Below are 23,658 nucleotides of genomic sequence, written 5' to 3'. Positions count from 1 at the left end.
GGGCCTTGAAATAGAAATAGAAGTAGTAATGGAATTGAATACATGTTGAGGGAATTTTATAAGGCTTTAATGCCAGTGTTTTGTTATCATCTGAAGGTTTCTGTAATAGAAATATTGATTCTGTGAAATTACAGCTTTTCCCATAATATTATTAGCAATGAAAAGTAATTTTGATAATGTATTTGGAAACTGTTTCTATAGATCAACAATACGTACTTGGATGTTCGTGAGTACCAGAAGGAGATGTTGAGAAGAATGTTCTAGAAACTGTAAGGAAGGCGAGTTTGTGTAAAACCAGGTGTATTTACCAGGATGTAGGGATTTTGAATAGTGTACTATTTGTGAACCTACAATTGTATGGTTGTAGTCAGATAAGATACAGCCAGCCCGCCATGGATTTTCCACTGCTGGTGTATATAATGTAACTCCATGATGTGGGATTTTTATATCCTCCATTGTGGGTGTATGAAATACATCAATTGTGTATATGTTATGGGTATTACATCATTTCTGGTTTGGGTGTAAATATGGATACAGAAACAGGGAGGTTGGGACCTTTTGGGCATAGAAATTATGTATTGTAGATAGGTAGATTGTGTGTAGGAGTAATGATATATATTTGTTTAAAATTGATTGGTTGTAATAGTTAAGAATAGAGAATAATTTGTTAAAGACATGTGTGTATATGTTAAGTTTATATACTCAGAAAAAACAAACAAATTAAAGAAGTTATTGTTATTGATTGACCAGAGCAGTGTAGTTAGTGTTTGTAAATTGATATTGTCTTCCGATAGTTGGGGAGATTGACATGTGAAAGACTGGTCCAGTACAGGCAATGTTTGTAAGTTTTAATCGCATTGATGGTATTGTAGTATCAGTCAGTAGTGTATATCAACAATAATGTTGATATGTATTTTTGAATGATTCTGTTTGAGGAGTTGAATGGGTTATTTCTGAATACAGTGGAACCTGTCATTTAGGACACCAAATCGTAGGGGACATAACATCAGAAATGGAAGAACCCAATAATATATATGTCGTGTTGAATACAAAGAATGTCTTCTTTGGAATGAAGTTTTGGTGTAATTGAGGATATTATTGAATATGATATAATATGTTGTTTAGGTAAGGTAGCTAATCAGTTATAGACTACCAACCACTATTGGTTGGTGTATATTGGAATATGTTTTTGCCATTCATTAGCAGGAAAAATAAGTTTGCAGTGAATGGAAGTGCATCTCTCTGTGGATGGGTAGTTACCTGGCAGGCACGTATGTAGTCAAGTTATGTAAGTGAAATTGTCCAGAATTATTGGAAAGATAACGAATTTAGTAATAAATCTGTAAGCATGAACAAGTGAACAACTGACGTTTTCTGCAAAGTTAATGGGAAATAAATAATTAGTTTTTTGGACAAGTAGTTCTCGAGAAAATGCAATTTCAGTTTACTTGTTACTTTAAGACTGCTCGGCGGCTTGTGAAAAATTCTGTCCTATCTTTTAACACTAGCAGGTCTAAAAAAGTATACTAAAAAGTGGTCCAGAATTGGGAGTGTGGTCACAAAATTTAATGGAATGGTCCTTGACCACATATCTATCTGTCTATTCATTTTGGTAAAGATCTTGTAATTACTTTTTGAGTAATCCTGCTAACATACAAACAAACAAACACACGCTACCGATTACATATACCTCCTTGGCGGAGGTAAATAATAACATTGGTGCGTATTTGGTTTAGAAAGAATGTCCATGTACTATAGTACAAAGAATTTTTTCTGATATTATTAATGACCCCCTTACTGCATAGCTTTACCCACTTACCTCCACTCTGGAGGGGTCATAAACATGGATATATATATATATATATATATAAACACGTCAGGCAAAGAACATTAATTTTAAACCGCCCGGTGATATACTGAAATTTAATTAATTAATTTGAACCGATAAAGATAAGGAAATCTGTGAGAATGAGAAAAAGTTGCCGCAACTGAGATTCGAACTCGGACCGTCTGCTTGATATGCAGTTGTCGTATCCATTAGACCACTGGGGCTTTGATGGTATTGTTGAAACTCGATTGGATAGCGACTCTTTAACATTCTCGGCGTGGTACGGCGGAACAGCACTAGTGCTCAATTGTACGCACGCGCACCAGAGATCAATTGATACGCCCTCATCTATTCAGTATGGATATATATATATATATTTGTACAGTATTAGCATTACCGCTTGTCTGTGTAAAGTGGCCTTGATATTGAGATGAAAGTAGGTTGTTGTACACAGGAAGTAGTGTCCGAACTGGTGAAGTAGACATCAACAAAAGATGGTTGGCGGACCGAAGTGAAGGTGGTAAGTGGTGTGGTTGGTCTGCATGTAGCAGCTGTGAAAAAGGCTAATATAGATAGAGATGGATAGATGCAGCATTGTGTGCAGCGAAGGACACATGTGAAGATCAATGTATGTGGTAATGTTGTTGATGATGTCATATTTGGCAGTTGTAAGCAAGGTATCGGAAGACAGTTTCACCCATGAGAAGATAGTGAGGGCTGTTGGAGACACCTGTATCGTACTACCTGAAGATGTATAATAGAATGCCGTAGGTGAAGAGATACCGAGGAGCATGAAGGCCGTTGATGTTGGTAATGGTTTTGGGAATTGATGGTTGGAAGGGTTCTATCGGGAAGGTCCGAGAGAGTGTTTGGAATGGCCACAGGGGGGGGGGGGCCGTGGATTGTGGTGGGCGCAAACGGGTTATAATATTGTGTACTTTGCAAGTGGAACGCAGGAACATTTGGCAAAGAGAAATTTTGCTGTTGATGTTCTGAAGTGGTCAGTAATGATTACAAAGAATGGAAATGTTAGTTAATAAATGCAAAAGATACATTGTAGCAAAGGAAGTGTACGCGAACGTAGTGACGTACGTACCCCACGCACGGCGGGCAAGCGGTGATCGTAAGACCTTTGTAACTTTTTGTTGTATGTGATGGGGGGCTAAATTGTGGCATAGAAAATATACGCGAACGTAGTGGTGTGGAGAAGAAGTTGCGTTGAAGTAGGACCTTTGTAACTTGTTGTTGTATGCAGGCCCGTAGCCAGGGGGGTTGTTATGGTTCGGGCAAACCCTCACTTTACAGCGCGAATCCCCCTTAAGCCTGGTTTCCATTAAAATCGCTACACGCGCAGATGTCGCCGACGCAATCGGGAAGGCTCTCCGATTCATCGCAGTCAAATCGGCAAAGTTCAACCATGTTCAACTTTGCCGATTTTGTCGGCGATGAATCGTATACGCGTACTAGATCCCCGATAAACTCTAGCGTTTCCATAGAATCGCTACGCTCTGTCGTGTAGCGATTTTATGGAAACCAGGCTTATGTGGACTGCGAACTCCCATCCCCGACATGCCCAATACCTCACCCTCATCTCTGGAAATCCTCCAAATACGTGCCCCACAGTACAAAAAGATGTTCGTGAATTGAGAATTTTGTGAACTCGTTCGTGAATAACTCATACTGTACCTTGTTCCCTGTATGAGCGTACTTCGAGTGATAGTGTGTGTAAATTTGTAAGAGTTGAAAATGAATTGGCGATTTTAACCTGAAAAATAAATGTTTGGTCCCTGCATGTAACATGATATTGAGCTGGGGCACGAACGATTCGTACAAAGGATACCGACAGACAACTGCGTACCTATTGTTGAGATCACTGTCGGTCAGCATGCATAAAGTATATAGCCTTCCGACGTACATCAGTATTTATGTGTGGCTATGAAGTAAAATGTATCATCATCATAGAGGATTATAGTGAATATTAATATATTACACATAATATCTCTGATATCATGTAAATATTGTAGATACTGCCTTCAGCCAGTGTGCTTTTTTGGGGGCTTTTGATAGACGTTCGTTGGCATTGAACTTGGACGCAAAACAAAATACCGAGTCAATGATGAAGCAATCGGCGGTTCCGCACAGAGCACACGCATTTAAAGCCTGGTTTTCCTGTCGACGCTGTCGTTGTTGATCGTTAACGGTTGTTTGATTATTGTTAAGGTAGCGTCGAGTAACGTCGAGAGGAAAACAGGCGTTACCGGGGGCGTTACATACGGCAACAAGATGTTATCGTCCATTAAATAGTCCACGAGTCCAAGTACGATCGTTTTGGTCATTGGTAGCATGCTGCATGACAGTGTCTTGTCCGGCCATCTAGTGGTGTCATCGAACAAAATTCGCTTTGCCTGACACGGTGGACCTTTGTAATGGGGCGTGGTGTGATTAGTGCAAGGGTGGGTAGAGTTTGAAATTTAGTTGATTTGCAAATGATGGCGATTGTTGCAAAAAGGGAGTATACCGCGGCATAAGTACGTATGATGACGTTAACATGTGTTGAAAGTAACTACTGTATACGTTTCGAGTGGTCCCTGTAAGTTGTCGGCGACGCAATATTGGATATTGGAGTTATGATGCAAGAATTATGAGAGGGCCTAATGTATGCGGATTGTTTTTGTTTGAGAGAGAGGAATGAATTCGTAGAAAGGGACACCGCCAGTAACGTACAGGCGTGTAAATTTGAAGTATGAATATGATATTGAATATTGACAGAAACAGTAAAGAAATGACTATGTTAAGTTTGTGATGTTGATGTTATATATTTGAATATTGGTATTGCTGTAAGTGTGGGGTAAAAAAAAAGAGAGGAATTTTGAAAGAAGTTGCCCTGGGAGAGATTCGAACCTACAACCCTGTAGGCCGTAAGCACACGTTTACTCATTTGAGTCATCAGGGCAAGTCAATAGAATCATTGCTTAATTTGAAATTAAGGGATGGAATCATGAGTACAATAGACCAATGGAAAGGCAGAAGATGGGTAATGAATATGTAAATAGATATGGAAGTATATATGTATGTGCATAATGTTGTTGGAAGTAGGTTGGTGAGTTTATGCGTCGTTAGTAGGCAGTATTAATATGTGTGTATGATATGAATATGCATGTTTCTTTGTTAGGGCGATAGTGTGAAATGAAGTGGCAGGACGACACTTGTTTGTTGTCATGGTGTATATGAGTATGTATATGCAAGTTTGAGTTGTTGAGGATAGTTGGTTAGTGCAATTTGACTCCGGGTGTCCGGGATGTAGATGTTCTACCCTGGATGGCTTTGGAGTGGGTGATGGATAGTTGGTACCCCGGTGGGGTAGCAAGAACGACAGATGTAGGTGCTTGATACTGATTGCACTTATTCAGGTCAAGTGTGGATGGACCGTATGAGACAGAGCCACCTGTGGTGGGTGGTGTTGACGGCTCCGGTATGTCTGATAGGAACTTGTTGGGACCATGACCAGCTGTTGCATTAACTGACGTCCGCGTGTTGTTACTATAAGTACAAGGCGCCACCAAGCTCCGTTTATTTACTATAAGTACAAGGCGCCACCAAGCTCCGTTTATTTACTATAAGTACAAGGCGCCACCAAGCTCCGTTTATTTACTATAAGTACAAGGCGCCACCAAGCTCCGTTTATTTACTATAAGTACAAGGCGCCACCAAGCTCCGTTTATTTACTATAAGTACAAGGCGCCACCAAGCTCCGTTTATTTACTATAAGTACAAGGCGCCACCAAGCTCCGTTTATTTACTATAAGTACAAGGAAAATTATTTACTATAAGTACAAGGAAAATTATTTACTATAAGTACAAGGAAAATTATTTACTATAAGTACAAGGAAAATTATTTACTATAACAACAGACTCGGGCTAAACTTCTCCATTATCGCCATGTAATTTAGTAATGGTATATAATTGCAAATTCTCAATAATACTATACAGTTTTTGTAGGTCAGATATTAAGTTCGTAACTGGAAAATTGAACAGATGACTTTCAGGTTCTGTTGATTACATTCCATCTTGGGTTTTCAGCTTCTTCACATGTTCCTCAAATTCTTCAATATCATAAATCTGGGCCAACGCAATCAATCGCTCGATTTATATAGCGCCAACAGTCATTGCTCATGGCGCTGCAAAAAATATCAGTGCTCAATGATGTTGGTTTACTGTTCAAATGTAAATCTGGCTTGCTGCTTCTTTGTACTCTTCAGTAGGAGCCAATGCACACATTTCTGAGCTACACGTCCATTCCTTCACATTACCAACGTAATGGTGGTGTTAACATCGGCAAAATTTAGAAAATGATTTAAAAATTGAATTATTACTATCTTTACAGGTTACTGCTTCCATGTTGGAATTCTTGTTTTATTCACTTCATGTGGGGCAATTACAACAACAGGACTGAATAATCAATGAGTACCTACACTAAATAATTTTTTCGGTTTTCATCTTCTTCTTTAATCTGGCTTGCTTCTTTGGTACTCTTTACGCACAAATTTCTTAGCTACACGTCCATTCCCTCACATTACCCAAACACGTTAATGGAGTCATCAACATCGGTAGAATCTGAAAAATGATTTAACAATTATTACTACGTACAGGAATTCTTGTTTTATTCATTTCACGTAGGGCAATTACAAAAACAGGAGTGAACAATATCAATGACTACCTACACTAAATAATTGCTTCTTTGATACTCTTTAGTAGGAGACAACGCCAACATTTCTGAGCTACACGTCCATTCCCTCACCTTACCCAAAAACGTTAATGCAGTCATCAACATCGGTAGAATCTAGAAAATGATTTAAACAATTGTTACTACATACAGTATAACACAGATCTTTACAGGTGGGGCAATCACAAAACCAGGACTGAACAATATCAATGACTACCTAAACTAAATAATTATTTCGGTGTTCATCTTCAAATCATCCACACATTCTTCATATCATAAATCTACCTTGCTTCTTTGGTACTCTTTAGTAGGAGACAATGCAAACATTTCTGAGCTACGCAAACATTTCTGAGCTACACGTCCATTCCCTCACCTTACCCAAAGACGTTGAAGCAGTCATCAACATCGGTAGAATCTAGAAAATGATTTAAACAATTGTTACTACATACAGTATAACACAGATCTTTACAGGTGGGGCAATCACAAAACCAGGAGTGAAAAATATCAATGACTACCTACACTAAATAATTATTTCGGTGTTCATCTTCAAATGATCCACAAATCCTTCAATATCATAAATCTAGCTTGCTTCTTTGGTACTCTTTAGTAAGAGCCAACGCACAAATTTCTGCGCTACACGTCCAATCCTTCCCATTACTTAAATATGCAAATGGAGTCATCGACATCAGTAGAAATTGAAACATGATTTAACAAATTAATTATTACTACATACAGTATACCACAGATCTTTACAGGTTACTGCTTTCACATGACTGAATAATATAAATGAGTACCTACACTAAATACTTATTAAATACACAACAATCAATTCACAAACACCTACAGTATACCTACAGTAGACAAAAGTATCTTTCAGTTTTGCTGTTTAAAATGTCTTACTGTACCTGGCTATCCAGTTTCATCCAACTGTTGAACGTTGTCTCATCTTTTTTTTGCAAGTTTTTATGTTACATTCCAAAAAAACTCTGACATTGTTAATGAAATACCAATGTGTGGTATACTGTATTCAAACTCAAATGTTATGAACACATTTTAATCACAATTTCTTAGATGATACGCCAAAAGGTTATGGAAAATGTAAGGTCTCAATGACGGAACAAAACATTCAGTTCATAACCAATGACCAATTCAAACAAGAACATCTCTCAGAAATTCAATCATTGACATGGAAATAGAAAGGGTAATATCTACTACAGACAGAAAGGATAATAATGCAAAATCATATGTAAAACAATGTAACTAATCAAACCAGTGCTAAGCTGAAAATAATAAATACATAAATAACAGCAAAATGTCATGTACCCACACAAGACAGGGATACAGTAAAACGCGGACCACGAGGAAACTACAGACCAGTTATCCCACTAAATAATGTTACGACAATATGAAATAAATTATAAGATTATAGTACTAGCAAGGAAGGTAATACTACACCACACCAGACAATTTTTCCCCTTTTCAATTTGGTATAGTAATAATGAATATCCCTATCCCTGCTGAATGACACACGCCTGGCATACAGTAGCAAATAATTAAGTGCCAATATTGGGAATTTAAACAGGTTCAAACATCAAAAGAAGCTAACAAAGTGTAGCTAGACAAAAGTTTCAGCATTGCTTTATCTCTTTCAACATTACCTCTCATTTTTAAACAGTTTTTACAGTAGCAAATAATTAAGTACAAATATTATTTGCACAGTTGATAAAAGTGAACTTTTACTAAATGCATTCATTTTTTTAAACGTGTGGTTTCAAAGTAGTAATAGGTAATGTTTAAAGAAATGAACCATGTAGTGGCATGACTGACGAAGTCTACCCAAGGGGACTCGGATACAGTGAAACTACAGATCAGTTATCCCACTACATAATGTTACGAAAATATGAAATAAATGACAACGTTACAGTACTAGCAAAGAAGGTTTTAATACTTTACCTGTATTACTCAGTTAGTACATCCCTATTCTATACAACATCATTGAGTAAGTAACCCTATTTCAGCTTCGGATTGGGTACCGCAAAATGACACGCCTGGCATACAGTAGCAAATACTGTACTGTACTGTACAGTTTCAAATATCAAAAGTTGATAGAAGTTTGATATCAAAAGTTTGTTCACAGAATGAACCATGCAGTGGCTGCAAAGGAGTCCAACCGTCGACTGAGAAGTCTAGCCAAATCTGTGTTTCAGTTGTGCCCAATGAAATATCAATGTACATTACTGTATATTCAACCTCAAATGGTATGGACACATGGACACAATCAACTTGCGCAATTTCAAATTGCGCAAGAAAATCTTTGCGCAATTTTAAATTGCACTGCACAATTTGTAAATTGCGCAAGATAGTTCTTGCGCAATATGACACCTTTGCGCAATTTGAAAACGAACTGTAAATTTTCCCATACATGGCTAGGCTAGGCCTAGGCAGAGGAGTTTAAAATTTAGTATTTTATTATATAAATAAGACCATTTCAATGAAGATAATGTTTAATACTCACTTTTTAAGTTTTTAATATTAGTTTAAGCTAGGCCATGTAACCTAGTCAGTATCAGTAGTCCAGACCCTGGCTAGGCTAGAGTAGTATAGCCGGCCGCCCGCGCCGCGCCCGCTGGTGGAACACCACCGCTTCGTTTTCCTTCGTCGGTTCTTCGACGGTATGCTAACTTATAACAATATTTGCACTACTAAAATAAGGAAATGCAATATTTATCTTTAATTTTGAATCATTCTTAGAAATTACTATAAAAATATGGGTGTGCATGATTTCACAATCTGTCGAAAAACCTTGCGCAATTTGCAGATTACTTGCGCAATTTAATACGTTGCTTGCGCAATTTGAAACACATGTTTCAATTCAAATTGCGCAAGGATTTTTTTTGCGCAATTTCAAATTGCGCAAATCTTTCAAATCGCGCATAACAGCTGCAACCAACCATCAACTGACAGAAAAAACTGTCTTTCTTGATTTTTGCTATTTCAGTTTAAGCTTGCTTAACATTCAGTTTTTGAAATATCTTACCTGGCTATCCACTGGATGAGTTAAATCCAAATGCTGAATGTTCTGCGTCTTTGTGAGAAACATGTTATATTCCAAAAAGACCCTGAAATTAATAATGAAATCCCAATGAAATATCAATGTACATTACAAACTCACATTACAAACTAATCTAACTAAATTATACTACAGCAATTATTAAAAAACATTGAAAAGTAAAAACTTTCGGTACTGATTTTAACCACCTTATGTAACCCTGTTTACTAATTAAATTGAGTTCGATAGTTAGTTATTGACGATTAAAACGAATTTAGGTTCAACGATTTGCCCCAAATAGGGGTGTTTTCCGATCGTGGTATACACTGTCTAATGGATGTCAATTTGAAAAATACCCGCACACAATAATACGAGGACACTTCGCATTTTCCTATCTCCTCCTACGATAATTGTTTTTAATAGCTGAAAATCGGTTGAACAGTTCGAGTACAGCATCATAATGTTGAAGACAGGCCGATTTTCTTTTAAAAAATGCTATTTTGATACATTTAATATACGTTTTTACAAATGTATTGATTTGTGATGAATGGAACATTCCAAATTATTTGGTTTAACCATACAGGTATAGGCTTACCTCCATGGTTTAACACAAGTAGGTAGATTTATGGGCCCTTGGGGAATAAACATAAATAGTATTGCAATGCTGTACAATACTGTAAATAGGTATTACTATTAAATTAACCACTTTTGATCGCAATTTGAATCGCAAATTTCTTAGTGTGAGTGTTGGTACTGTTAAGTGTTAGATATAATATAAACAAATATTCATATCAATAATAAAAAAAAAACTTAAAATAAATCAAAATAAATAAGTAATTGTTAATTTTCCAGATGGATAACTTTAGTTAATAATTAGGGGTTTATTTATATTGATCAGTGGCTGATCTAAGTTTATAATAAAAAGTAATCCTAGGTAATATAAAAATATTATAGGCCTAACTAATATAATGAGTATGAATAAAAAAAAAAAAAAAAAAAAAATATATAAAAAGAATATAATTTAAAAAACAAACCAACATTTTAAAAGAAAATTAAAAGAAAAAAAAGACAGGCCGCAAAATAATATAAATATTATTTATAGTGATATGTTAATTCTAGAACTGAACCATGCATAAACAAATACTGTTTGCAACACTTACATTCAAATAATATTTCGCAAAGAAGATTAAATGATAATGTAGGCCTATTTATATAGTTATACTAAATTAACCAACATTTAGTGTTAATTTTAAGTAGACGCACACACATGGGGTAGACGAAATAGGTAAATGTTTGGTGCCCTCTATATCTAAAATGAAAATTGTTTGTTATGGTCTCCACGTGTACGGACGTACTTACACGCACGTGGACGAAAATACCATACACCACCGGTGGTCCATGAGGCGTCTGATTCCAGGATTTCTACTAGCCTAGGCCTAACTAAGCTAACTTAAGCCTACTGTAACACAGTTATGTATTGTTATATGTCATTAGTTTACGTGGATCAGCGTACGATAAGATCCCAGAGTAACGAAATATGTCTAGGCCTAGCATAGGCCTACTTGTGTTGTTGGAAAAAAGCGGTAGAAGGACGTTTCGGCCCGGCCTGCTGTGTGAGACATTATTCGGCCTGAGTGAGACAATTCGACCCTGGGCCCGCTTATATTAGCATAAATAAGCATTTGGCGCTAGTTCCGTTTCGCACCTGTCGTTTATTTCGACTCAAAATTGGTTAATTAACTTTATCGTGAGTACCACACCTTAGAATTAGGCCTCAAAAATACTTTTACGAAGGAGATCACACAAAAAGTAAAAAATAAATCCTTTAAATTGATGAATTTACAGACGTGTTTCTCGTACATCGGTTCGTGAATTTCGCATACTCCATGTTCAATGTTGTTGTTTCTATGGAGCGCCAAAAGAGCAATCATAATAGAGGGCTAAAACATCAGTAAATTTCGTATATTTAATGCATTTATTGGTGAAAATTACGTTCAATTTTATCATATTTTGTCAATGTCAATGCAACAAAAATATTACTGTTGATACTGTACATGGTTTTTGCAGGAGCTTTTAGGAATGAAAATCGACAAATTCATCATCATATTACATGTACTGTAGGGGTATACCTTAATCTAAATAATATGCAGTCTTACTCTTAGGCCTAGGGTTGGTTGCTATTTGAAAACAGCAAATTATTAGCAGTAAAATGTTACAGCATTTTTATTGACAAAATATATTAAAATTAAACGTGTATTTCAATAATAAATGCATTAAAAGAAGACGCATTCCACTGAGGTTTTAACCATCTATTGTTGTTGCTCTTTTGGCGCTCCATAGAAACGAAAATATTGAACTTCGAGTATGCTAAATTCACGGCGAACGGTATGCGAGAAACATGTCTGTAAAATCATCAATTTAAGGATTTATTTGTTACTTTTTTTGTGATTCTTCTTCATAAACGTACTTATGAGGCCCAATTTTAAGGTGTGGTATTTACAATAAGTTGCTTAACAATTTGGAGTCAAAAGGAAGTCGAAATAAAAACAGGTGCGAAACGGAACTAGCGCCAAGCATTTTTTCCAAACTTTCTTTTCAGAGAGACTATGGAGTAGTACTACTTAGGGATAATAATGATGCTTTTTAAAATATAGCGCCTAAAACGATCATTTTTTTTTGCCACGCGTCAACGATGTAAACAAATTACGCCCTCTGTTGGCCGTTGCAAAATAATGATATGCACGAAAACAACATGAAAACACAGTTTTCGCAATACAAATTGCATATAAAATTACATTTGTTTAGTAATATATTTTTATGTGTTATATCAACATTGGCAATATCAATAACATATGTTATTAAATGGTAGGCCTAGGTCAAACACCTTTAAAACTTGATAAAATACCCAAAAAATGTATATTCAGACTAGAAGTGAGACGTTTCGGGGCAACCAAATGTGTGCCAAATCATCACAAACCAAAAGTGGGCTGAATTGTCTTCGGCTGAATCGTCCTGGATTCAGTACTTATACTGTATGCTAGCCTTGTTGTGTTGTGGAAAAAAGCCAGCCAGGCCTACCGGCCCGAGATGGGTAGACTACGTATAGCAGACCTATTCGAGTTTGTGCACTTTAATCCGCCAGGATCACCAGTGGCGGGACTCAAAATGAAGTGCTGATTTGTTTTAATTGGATTATCCGCCAATCTACAGTACTGTATGAAGTTGAACATGGTGTCATTATACTTGTCATCGCCGAGTTGGGTGAGTTGTAAATGTTTTAAATATGGATTCTTTTTACGAATTCAAATTACTCTATTTAATGATTTTAATTGAAGTCTATTATAATGTCACCCGTGACGGCAGAGAAAATTTGTACAGCAATTAAGTTTGCTTTTGTTTAATCCTGTCATGGGTTTTGTTAATGTTTATTTGTATTATCATGTTTTTAATTGACGAAATAAATGAAATTAAATTTTACTTAAAACTGACCGAGTCAAATATCAATAAATACCTTGAATAGAAAAAACTAGTTTATGGTTTTCAGTTTTTAGGAGAATTTGTTTATAATTTAAAGAGTGTATAATGAGAGATACCTACATTATTCAATATTTTATTTATTTTTTATTATACAGTGCATTGAAGACATTGGGCTTGAACTTAACCCCTAGTCGTTGCTCACATAGTTTGACATTTCGACCAATATTGTTTCAAATATTAAAATAGTTTTCAATAATTAATCATGGTCTTTAATTTATTGTGGATATTACAATTTTGTTCAAGTGGAAACTTTTGAGCTGTTGATATGTGATCATTCTATTTATAACTAGCGCCCTCTGTATTATTAGAAATGCGCTATAAACGTAATTTGTAGGTAGCAATTTTATATTGACATGCTAATCGTTAGTAGAATGTTTCTAAAATGTTAGGTATCAGCACCCTTGGCTTTAGTAACTGTATCCTTGGCTTATTATAGCCAAGATTTGTACATAGTACAAAAGTGGAAACATTCACTTTTCTCCCCCCTTGGCAATAAACATTCCCAACATGTGTCTAGTCTGTTGTAGTTGTAAATTTAAATTATATCTCCACCGCCGCCTGCCAAGAAAGTGTTCATTCATGCAAACTGAAGTGATTGACTTGACACTCTTCTTGTTTTACAGGCTAATAATAGTATTATGTAGCTTTTCACAGACAAAGGTCAATAATTTACTGTATCTGAGCTGTTGATATGAATTGACTCTTGTCTGTATAAACTGCGCTATTTAATACCATTTAAGCAAATAACTGTATCAGAATGGTGTTGCATATTACAGTAGTCATGTGCAACTAGCTATGTAATTGAGATATGCGTTACTAATTTTCAAGGAGGATTGTGGATTGAACAATTAATTTTTATATTAATTCACAACTTATGATGTAGTACAGTGTAAACGCATGACCTGTGGAATGAAACATATTTTACCTGCACAAAATCCATTTCTTTTATGTAATAAGATTAGGTAGAAGGTACTGTACATTAAACATTTTGAATTGTGACACAGTGACAGTAATCTCTTTCCGTGCCTCCTTTTATAATTGTTTTGTCTTCTTTGTTATGTACTGTATATGGCAGAAATTAAATAAATAAAATAATAAAATAATAATCAATGAATCAAGCCAGCATGATTTGTTTCATTGCGTTGCCAAGTTTATTGTCCAAATCAAGATTATCTAAGAATTATTTAAGCGTTTCATTTGATACATTTAACACAATAGATAGGTTAATTCTTCTGATAACAAACAAAACAATTATTTCTGATATTAGATCGATCGATTAGATGGAGTTTATTCATGGTTTATTCTTGAAATAACACACAATTATTATTAATAAAAAGTTATCACAGTTGTAAATATTATAGTGTTTTTTTAGACACTATAGTACTATATGGTCTGTAAGTGTAAACAATCCCACAAAAAAGAATCAAAAGTGCTATAAACAAACTTGTCAAATTCTACCACAATAACCACCAAAGTGTTGATAAAGAAAATGTTACTAATAATATCACTCAAAATATTATCAAAGTTAAAACCACACAAAGGTAGGAAGCTAGAGCCATCCCTGTGTAAAAAGACAACTGATAGGTCTACATATACTGTACAAAGACCAAACTAAAACTGTTTTCGGGTTGTGTCAACACTAACAATAACCTTTAATAAAAATGAGAAAAAATAAAAGATTATTATGGCATATCAATGATAATAAATTTAATTTGTATACAGTAGGTGAAATTGAGACCTGTTACAGCTAAAAATGTCTCTATCATCATTCATCATCTCCTTCATCAAATGGGTTATTGCTGTATAAACCATTTGTATTATTATGTACTACTACCGTAGTGCAATTTCTAGTGACAGAGTAAACAAAAAATGTCTTTTAAAACCCGGTTTATACCTACAGACAGTATAGTGTAAGTATGATGGTTTTTTTGAACAGGTTATTAGAATACGGATGCTGTACAATTGATCGATACAAATATACCCATGGGATGGCAGAATTACCGGATAGCACACCCATAACAATAACAGGATACTTACAGTATTTATAACAATAGAAACAAACACCATGACACCTTTTATTCGGGTTTAACTTCTGTAGCAAATAATAAAGGACCTTTTTAAGTAGGTAGCAAGCCCGTATGGGAACCATATGGGACGGTACCCATATGAAAACATAGATGGGTACCATGGGTTTCCCATATGGGATTCAACTATTTTTGCACCCAAGAGCCATATGGGCCCCACATGGGAAGGCCCATGACCCATATGGGGCCCATATTTCAAAGCATGGGTATCATATTGTGTTTCCCATATGGGATTCAACTATTTTTGCACCCAAGAACCATATGGGTCCCACATGGGAAGGCCCACATAGCCGATATATAACCCATATTTCAAAGCATATGGGCATCGTATTTTGTTGCCCATATGGGATTCTTCTTGTTTTGACACATGGGTACAGTATTTATAATGTATGGAAATAGACACATACAGTAAACAAATAAATAACATGTTTGTGATCTTGAACTTGTGATTGCGCAACTCCAGTTTCCTTATTTTATTTTATTCTGGTGTATAAAAGGCTATAGGCTTCTGGTACCCATGTTCATTTGAAATTAAAAATATAAATCATCCATTAATTTGTTTGATTTTTAAACACCAAATTATAAGAGGAAACCTATCAAATTGTGTTAAGCATTAGGCATATTAAATGAGGAAACACATCCCTGTATGTCCACAATGAATTAACAATTAGTTGGTACTGTAGGTCATTGCGATGTAAAGGAAGACATTATATTAAAACAGGATTTCTAGAGGAAATATTTCAGGTAGTCACATGAAACATTAGAATTGGATTTTTAGAGACTTTCGTTTAAAGTATAAAATTCTTTATTGATGGTGATTATTTAAATTTATTGGACATAAAATTATTTATAGGAACATAATTCTCTCAATATTGTTTGATGTGCTATTATTTGAGGCTTTTTTTTGCTGCACAATAGTAGTAACATTTAATTAGATTAAAAAATACTGGCAGTGCAATGTTTGTTCTTTGCTGCTCAAAACAAAGCATTTTGATATAATTTGTACTGTACTTTATCATTTCTTGATGATCTTGCCTATATTGTCTTGCTTGATATAATTTGTACTGTACTTTATCATTTCTTGATGATCTTGCCTATATTGTCTTGCTTGATATAATTTGTACTGTACTTTATCATTTTCTTGATGATCTTGCCTATATTTTCTTGCTTGTCAGTTTTTATATATTTTATATCAAAATGAAGTCCAGTGAAATATGAAGTTTTACTGATTTAATCACAGTAGTATTTATAGCTATTTAATAGTAATATAGTCTCTTTTGTTAAAGTAGGGTACTGCTGACTCCATATAAAGGACTAATAATTTTAGACTATGGTATAAAACAAACAAATCAAACGTGGGCTGTATTTAACAAGCTTCACATTCTTTTATAAACGGAAATGGTATGGCATGGCATGACACCAATAAGGCATAGAAATAGGTCTGTGAACTTGAACCTCCAACGATTCCGTGGGTAGAGTAGATGTTGAATAGTAATTCTTTAAATTGAACTTTGAGGGTATTTTTTGTTAAATTCATGTTTTTATTGTTAAATAAAGTGATTCAATTATGGCATATGTTGCATCAAATTTTGTGATAATTTATAAAAATACAGCTACTGTCATGTATAGATAAACATCATGTAATAACTATATTAAAATAATAAAGTTTTAAGAACCTAATTTACATAAAAATAAATACCTAAAACTTTTGTTTAATGAGTGTAAAATAATAATAGACAGAATTATTAATACAGACAGAGACAGACAATTTATAGTGATTTAGAGGATGAACTGCCTGAAACCAGTTTTAAGAGAATGAACCTGCTTAAACCAGTTTATTGAGAATGGGCTGGCTTAAACCAGTTTATAAGAGATTCCACATTAAAGAGTGATATTACACAATGACAAATTACAGTTATTGTAGAAATAATAAGTTGAATTATTTGTATCGTGTATCTGGTACAAAATGGGCCCGTTTCTGCTGCATAGCGCCTAATAGTTTTAAGACTGATCGCATTTCTGCTAATTTTGTGCTTTCTCAAAATCAAACATTTCGTTGGCGGTGCCCGCCATTTTTTTTTTCTAGAAAAATGCGACCTCTATTTAATGAAGACAGTAATCTTTAAATATTGCGCCTTTTTACTGTGGCCTTTCACACAGAAAACGGTAAAATTACCGTAATATTACCTACTGTACTGTGTGAATGGGTCTAGATCAAACAGTGAATTACAGTCAAAAGTCAGTGTTATAGCCAAATGGGACTCATAAATACCAGAAATGCTTTGGGATTTGTAATTTTAGCATGACATGTCTTAATAGACTCTATTCCCAGACGTTTTTTGGGTCTAGAAGCTGGAATCTATAAATTATAGTGGAGTTTCCATTTTCGCAAAACTGTCGTCCTTAGAGCTATAACTGCTGCTTGCTTTAGCTTCTGATGGAGTAGTCCTAATGGGACGTAGCAGGCTAGAGCATCACGGGGAGCAGCAGCGTGAAAAGAAACTGTATAAGAAGCTATGTATTTAGTCCTTTACCTTGACACTTTCATCTGGGTTCAATTTAATATTTGTATTGTAGGAAGTAAATTTACACGTACAGTATTTATTATTGAAATAGAGCGTAAACATGTACAGTAGGTTAAAGATAAACAACCTAAACAAGTCTGTGATCTTGAACTGTACTCAAAATAGTATCCAATTATATCCTGAAGAGTCTGTTTCCAAAAATAGAAACAGAGCAAATACTTTGATGTCACTAAAAAGGTTAAAAAGTACTGTACTGTATCTAGTAGTACAAATATGTGTTAAACCATACAAAATAGCAGTATGACTATTTTACAACCCACAATCCTAATAATTTAAGGTAACACATTTGTATTAACTGACATTGAAAAAAAGAAATAAAAGATTGTTTTTTTTTCACCTACAGTACCAGACAATTAATACTGTGGTGATTCGCAGGAGGCCAACATTTATTGATTTCTAATCTGTCATGTATAGTAAGATGAACAAATTTGAAATATTGAACAACTCCTTTTTGGAAATTTTAACTTGCGTTTGGAATTATTAATACTTTGCAACTTAACACCGAGAAGGCACTGTGTATTAAAGCATTGGGATATTAGCACAATTTCAGTTGTAGATATTTATTCGCTATTTCTGTCTTATTCCAATCCATATGAAATTTAACCCTTGACCCAATTCCTGAAGAAAGGAATATTCATAATAGAATTGAGCTTTTGATTATAATTTGATTTGCGATGACCAACGTCCTAGGATCTTTTTCTGCTGCTTAGCACCGAATAAACCATTTACAGTACTGTATTTTAAAATTGATTTAAAATTAAATTTTTACATTGACTGGATTTCATCTCAATTTTTGCTCCTAATTAACCGTTTAAATCAGTGGGTGATCTTCGTTAGAATTACCCAAAATGCAATTGCCACTGGCGGTCAAACGTTACTGCAGTGAGTAGACTCAAGATTCAGCAGCTGTCAATCAAATAACTGTTATTTTGCGTTGCAGCTATTAAAGTTGCAAAGTAGTAACCGGTTAAATGGTGTTCTAACACCGAATCAATTGCATGTTTTTAACCGTTATTTTCAGGCTGCCATTTAATCGGTTATTGAAAATTTTGTCCCACTTCAAGAAAGTGAGGTTAATTTATGCAGATGGTTATTATTACCGGTTGTTTTTTTGCAGCAAAAACAGGACCTTGACATAGGTTTGGTGACTGTCTATGGCCCTGTTCAGACCCATGGCGTTAGACCGTTTTAGCGTACGACGCTAAAAGAAAGATTAGCGTACAACGCGTCGTACAACGGTTGTAGCGTAAAACGGTTGATAGTACCGTTTTAGCGTACAACGCTACTGTAAGTCAACGTTGTATCCAATCAGAACGTTTCCTGTTATGACGCAAAACAAGGTTTGACCTAGGCTGACATCTTGTATCGTCAATGTGTGAGAGATGGATTTCAACAACAAAAAGGCCATAATAAATAAGGCCTAACTAGGCTACAAATAAAACTGTTAAAAAACACTAGGCTACAAACTACATGTGTATCAACTGATTACCATTATATTTTCTAACAAATCACATAAATAAATGCACCTTGTATTTAAACATAGTGACTACGATCCCGTCCTCTTTTAGGCCTAGCTAAGAGCCATTCACGCATTTCATTCAAGTTAAAAACTAGCGTGGAACATCAAGTGACTCATATACAAGGCAGACTAGACTGGACAAGTTTAATGCTGGAAACCCCCTAACTCCTAAAAAATTCAGTAAACAAACAAGAGGGAAGCTGTCTCTTTTTCATTAGCAAGTTAAGGGTTATTTTCAACCGACTGGACTGGACTAATCACAATCAATTTTTTCCACCATGTGGTTAACACAATCTCCATCTTCATTAGGAGGCCTGATTTATTTTCGTAACAACACGAGGTCTGGGGAAAATGTTTTTTACTACAAAATAAAAACAATAGAAACAGATATTTTGCTGTACTATATTTTTGTAAAATAAATGCTGAGGTATGTTTTATTTACGGCAAATTTTGTTATAATTGTAGGGCTGAGATCTAGGCCTATACAGTGGAAATAATGATGAAAACACGTGGGTAAGAGCACATGAATATGCAACTAGAAACAACCTGAATGACGCACTTCCGTTGTAACGATAATCGTACGCTATGGGTTTGAACACCTCATTTTTTTCTCTGCGGTTTGTAATGTGACCTTGCTAGTAGTAGTAACGTTGTACGCTAAAACGGTCTAACGCCATGGGTTTGAACATAGCCTAAGTCCAAACGTGGATCAGCAACTTTAGTCGTGGCAAAATTGTTTTAATTATTATTTTAGCCTTAGCATAGCAGAAGAACAAGAAATTAACAGGAAACTCAGGAAGTTATGGAAAATTTATTAACTTTTTCCTTTTTTAGGCATAAAGGATTTTGTATTGATTATTTCCTGCATGGCAAATTTATATCACAACCTGCCATTAAACAATAGTAATGTTAACACTTGACACATTTAAATACATAGTAAATATTGACATCAGGATAACAATAGAACAACTAGTCAACAACACTTATTTGACAAATATTTCAGTACATCGACATCGACCACAGCACTCTAATTTTGCACAATTAATAATTATTTGACAAATTGATTAATTTAAAAAAAATGAAATTTATGCTTGTTTTTTTTCTTTTATTAGTAATCATATCAACATCACACAATCACACATCATAAATGAACAATAACCAAATTGCTGTAACAAAGTGTGTATGACCTACAGTATCTATTTATTTAACATCCAACAGTGTGCCAAAAATACCTGTACTGTACCCTGTATTATTAGGTATCCAAATGTAAAAACACCATTAAAGTTAATGTGTCTATTACGTGACTAGATTACCTGGATGAACCGACATAGGCCTTTTCCCCTTCAAAGGGAGAACATAACTGTAAATTTATTTCTGAACTCCCCTCCAAGACAGTGGTATCGTCCATGAGCCATGTCCTTAGGTGGGCGGCATTCCCATGCACACTTCACCATTTCTTTTTTAGACTACTGTAAGTTAATGTATTCATAATACCAACCTACTTTGCATTTCGATGACTTGCATTTCTACTATTGTTTGTACTGTCAGTATCAAGGTCAAAAAAGATGTTAAGTAGGTTGCATAGCCTTGATGTTGCAAGCCATCTTGTATTATAATACCATTTAACAAGTAATTGAAATTTGTCTGAGGCAAATTAGTTATTTGCTCATCTATGTATGACTCACTGCAAAAAGTACAAATCTTATACTGTAATTTCTTCAAATTGAATGTTCATTATTATTTTTAGTTTCAATTTGTGATAGAAACCATGATGATAATGTTTCAATTCAGGAAGCAAAACAAGCAGGTGTGATTGAATTAAGGGCATTTTTCTGCTGCATAGCGCCGAATAATCGGTTAAAAAAAAAAAAATATAATTTTGCGACTGACAGCATTTCTTTTTAGTGGTTGATACAGTATTTAACAAAAATGTGCAATGCGACCAGGCAATAGAGACTTTCAAAGCTGTCAAATAACCGTTATTTTGTGTTGGTTCATTTACAAGTTCAATCACATCGGTGCTACCAATTTACTCGTGAGCGCCCATGTGGAACTTTACTGCTTATTGTTTAAACACTGGAACATCAAAACATAATAAATATAAACGAATTTATACACAATTTAATTTTGAATGTTCCTACATCTTTAAACTCTCTTTGTGGCTATTAGGCCTACTGTAAATTTAAACATTTCTGATTTTACGTCAATGCCGTTAATTTTAACAACTTGGTGTTTGACCACATCTTTAGACTATAGTTTAAATGCGTACTGTAAATTGATGACTAATGAAATCTGGTTTTATTCATTTAATACTAGTATTTGACACACAATTAACATGATGGTATGCAATAAAACTGCCACAGAAAGATTGTTCAGCCATGGAGGAAAAATGTTCAGCCTACTGACTCTCCTACCATAATCATTTGACCATTGAACCATAACAATATTACTTAGATTAGAAAACGTGACCGTCACCGATAATTTGGTATTTAATTTCTATCACAGTAAATTACTCACCTGTTGACAGCCTATAAGAAGCAACAATCATTAATTAAACACCACATGTGCTGTGCAGATCTTACATGTGTTTTGCTACTGTAAGGACTACTACACTACTACTACTGCTTAACTACGTGATTTTCATTTTGAAACCATTCACATTTATGTATTACAATACTGTTTGGAGGCCAGATCAGAAGACCGGATTTCTTTGCAACCTTACACAGCAATATTGTTTGAAGAAAGCTAATTGTTATTTCAAATTCTGTACCAAAGGTAAGTCTTTTTCTTTCAATATCATGTGTGTAAAAATGGTAAAATAATTTGTTTGTTTAGCAAATATATAAGCAATTATAGTATGACCTTGTGTAGTTACCTGGAGATCATGTTGTGTACATGAGTTTTGAGCTATTGAAATATAATTAAATGGTTCATTAAAAATTAATATTAATTATTATATAATAAATTCTATTTAATTATTAATATCATTATCAGGTATGAGTAATTGATGTACTGTAAGGAAAACACACATTCCAATGCAGCTGGGCTGTAACAGTTAATACAAACATTCAGTTCACAACAAACATTTGCATATCAAAGGACATTTTCAATTCCTTTGAGAATAAAATATTCTGCATTATGGTTTGTTTAATGTTATTAGATTTCTAGAAGTTTATTAACAACCAAATGTTTTTTTTCCCAAAAGAAACTTTCTGAAAATATTCTGTGCAGTTAGATCGTCAAGATGATCATCATTATTGTTCTAATCTCTTCGCTGACTGGCATTATAACAGCACAAGAAACTGTTGTAAAATATATAAATGACGAATACACGTTCAAAGTGCAACAAGATGAGGCTATAGCAAACAACGCCGTTGTTGATTTGTACCAAAACAATTATGTTGTCATCAACAATCGCACTACAGTCGATACTTTTAACTTGGTTAGGGGGCAGTACAGTATACGATACGTCAACCTCACTGTTAACGACAGTGGTACATACACCACTGGCTATACGTATGATGGTCAAACAAAGCAATTTGGATTATGGATTTTAACCGTGTCGAAAGATCCCAACCAACCAGATCCAAGCACCAGTATTCCTAAAAAACCAAATAATTCAACAAAGAAAAACGCTTTTTCAGTTATTGTTTTGTTGGTTTGTTATATTTTATACCAACTTGTTTTTTAAGATGAAATGTAGATGTCCATTTTGCTGTATTTACATTCCTAACAAATGTGTTAATTGTTGATTAGACATTTTGTATAGTTTTATAGTATGCCTAAAGTGGTCTATGTTTAGGACATTTGCATAAGCAGAAGGTTCCAGGTTCGATTCGTGGTTGGGCGACTTTTTCTCATTCTCACAGATTTCCTCGTCTTTATCGTTTCAAATTAATTAATAAATTTTCAGTATACCACCGGACGATTTTGAATTAATGGTCTTTGCCTTTTGTTTTGAAACTATGCATTTAGATATAAATGATTATTTAGGATGATGGGCTATGCACGAAACATGTCGTAAAAATAAACTTAATATATTGAGGCAGTTAACTTATTTGCTTTTAAATGATGATTATATGACTATGAGAAAGAATTGCATTGTTATTATTTGAAAATATTATGTGTATTTACAGTAGTAGAAATTAAATTGTAAATTTGTTAATTATAATAATTATTTGTTAATTAGTAGGCAGCAACCAATGCAATTGTAATTTCAAATTTCATTGTCAGCTAATCTCTGCCAAGAATCAATATGTTTGTTGTAGAATACAGAGTTTGCTAAATAAATAAATACCATTGAATTTTGTTTCCTTCTCTTTTTTTATCTGTA

The 23,658-nt window shown here is 34.6% G+C and overlaps 2 protein-coding genes and 1 long non-coding RNA gene across 8 annotated transcripts in view; 2 read left to right on the top strand and 1 right to left on the bottom strand.

Moving 5' to 3' along the window:
• The window catches only part of LOC140058419 (uncharacterized), a 51,756-nt gene extending 50,345 nt beyond the window's left edge, over positions 1-1,411 (top strand). For all 6 annotated transcript variants that reach the window (XM_072104016.1, XM_072104017.1, XM_072104020.1 and 3 more), the window contains exon 5: positions 202-1,411. In XM_072104016.1, coding sequence (XP_071960117.1) covers positions 202-264 — 63 coding nt within the window. In that variant the 3' untranslated portion in view covers positions 265-1,411. The remainder of the gene's footprint in view (positions 1-201) is intronic.
• A 4,327-nt stretch (positions 1,412-5,738) lies between these two features.
• LOC140058420 (uncharacterized) overlaps positions 5,739-23,658 on the bottom strand; it is a 47,159-nt gene continuing 29,239 nt past the window's right edge. The window contains exons 3-8 of the long non-coding RNA XR_011847004.1: positions 9,589-9,670; positions 7,071-7,208; positions 6,837-6,966; positions 6,550-6,668; positions 6,301-6,442; positions 5,739-6,127 (exon numbers count right to left, since the gene is read on the bottom strand). This is a non-coding gene — a long non-coding RNA (uncharacterized lncRNA). The remainder of the gene's footprint in view (positions 6,128-6,300; positions 6,443-6,549; positions 6,669-6,836; positions 6,967-7,070; positions 7,209-9,588; positions 9,671-23,658) is intronic.
• Positions 12,494-23,658, top strand: part of LOC140058418 (uncharacterized) — a 43,936-nt gene continuing 32,771 nt past the window's right edge. Inside the window, exon 1 of the mRNA XM_072104013.1 lies at positions 12,494-12,861. The gene's annotated coding sequence lies outside the window, so the exon portion shown is untranslated. The remainder of the gene's footprint in view (positions 12,862-23,658) is intronic.

This window comes from Antedon mediterranea, chromosome 9, assembly GCF_964355755.1.
Source record: "Antedon mediterranea chromosome 9, ecAntMedi1.1, whole genome shotgun sequence".
In the NCBI taxonomy this organism is placed as follows: Eukaryota; Metazoa; Echinodermata; class Crinoidea; order Comatulida; family Antedonidae; genus Antedon; species Antedon mediterranea.
The sequence above is the reverse complement of the archived record's forward strand: the minus strand, read 5'-3'. Positions and strand labels throughout refer to the sequence as shown.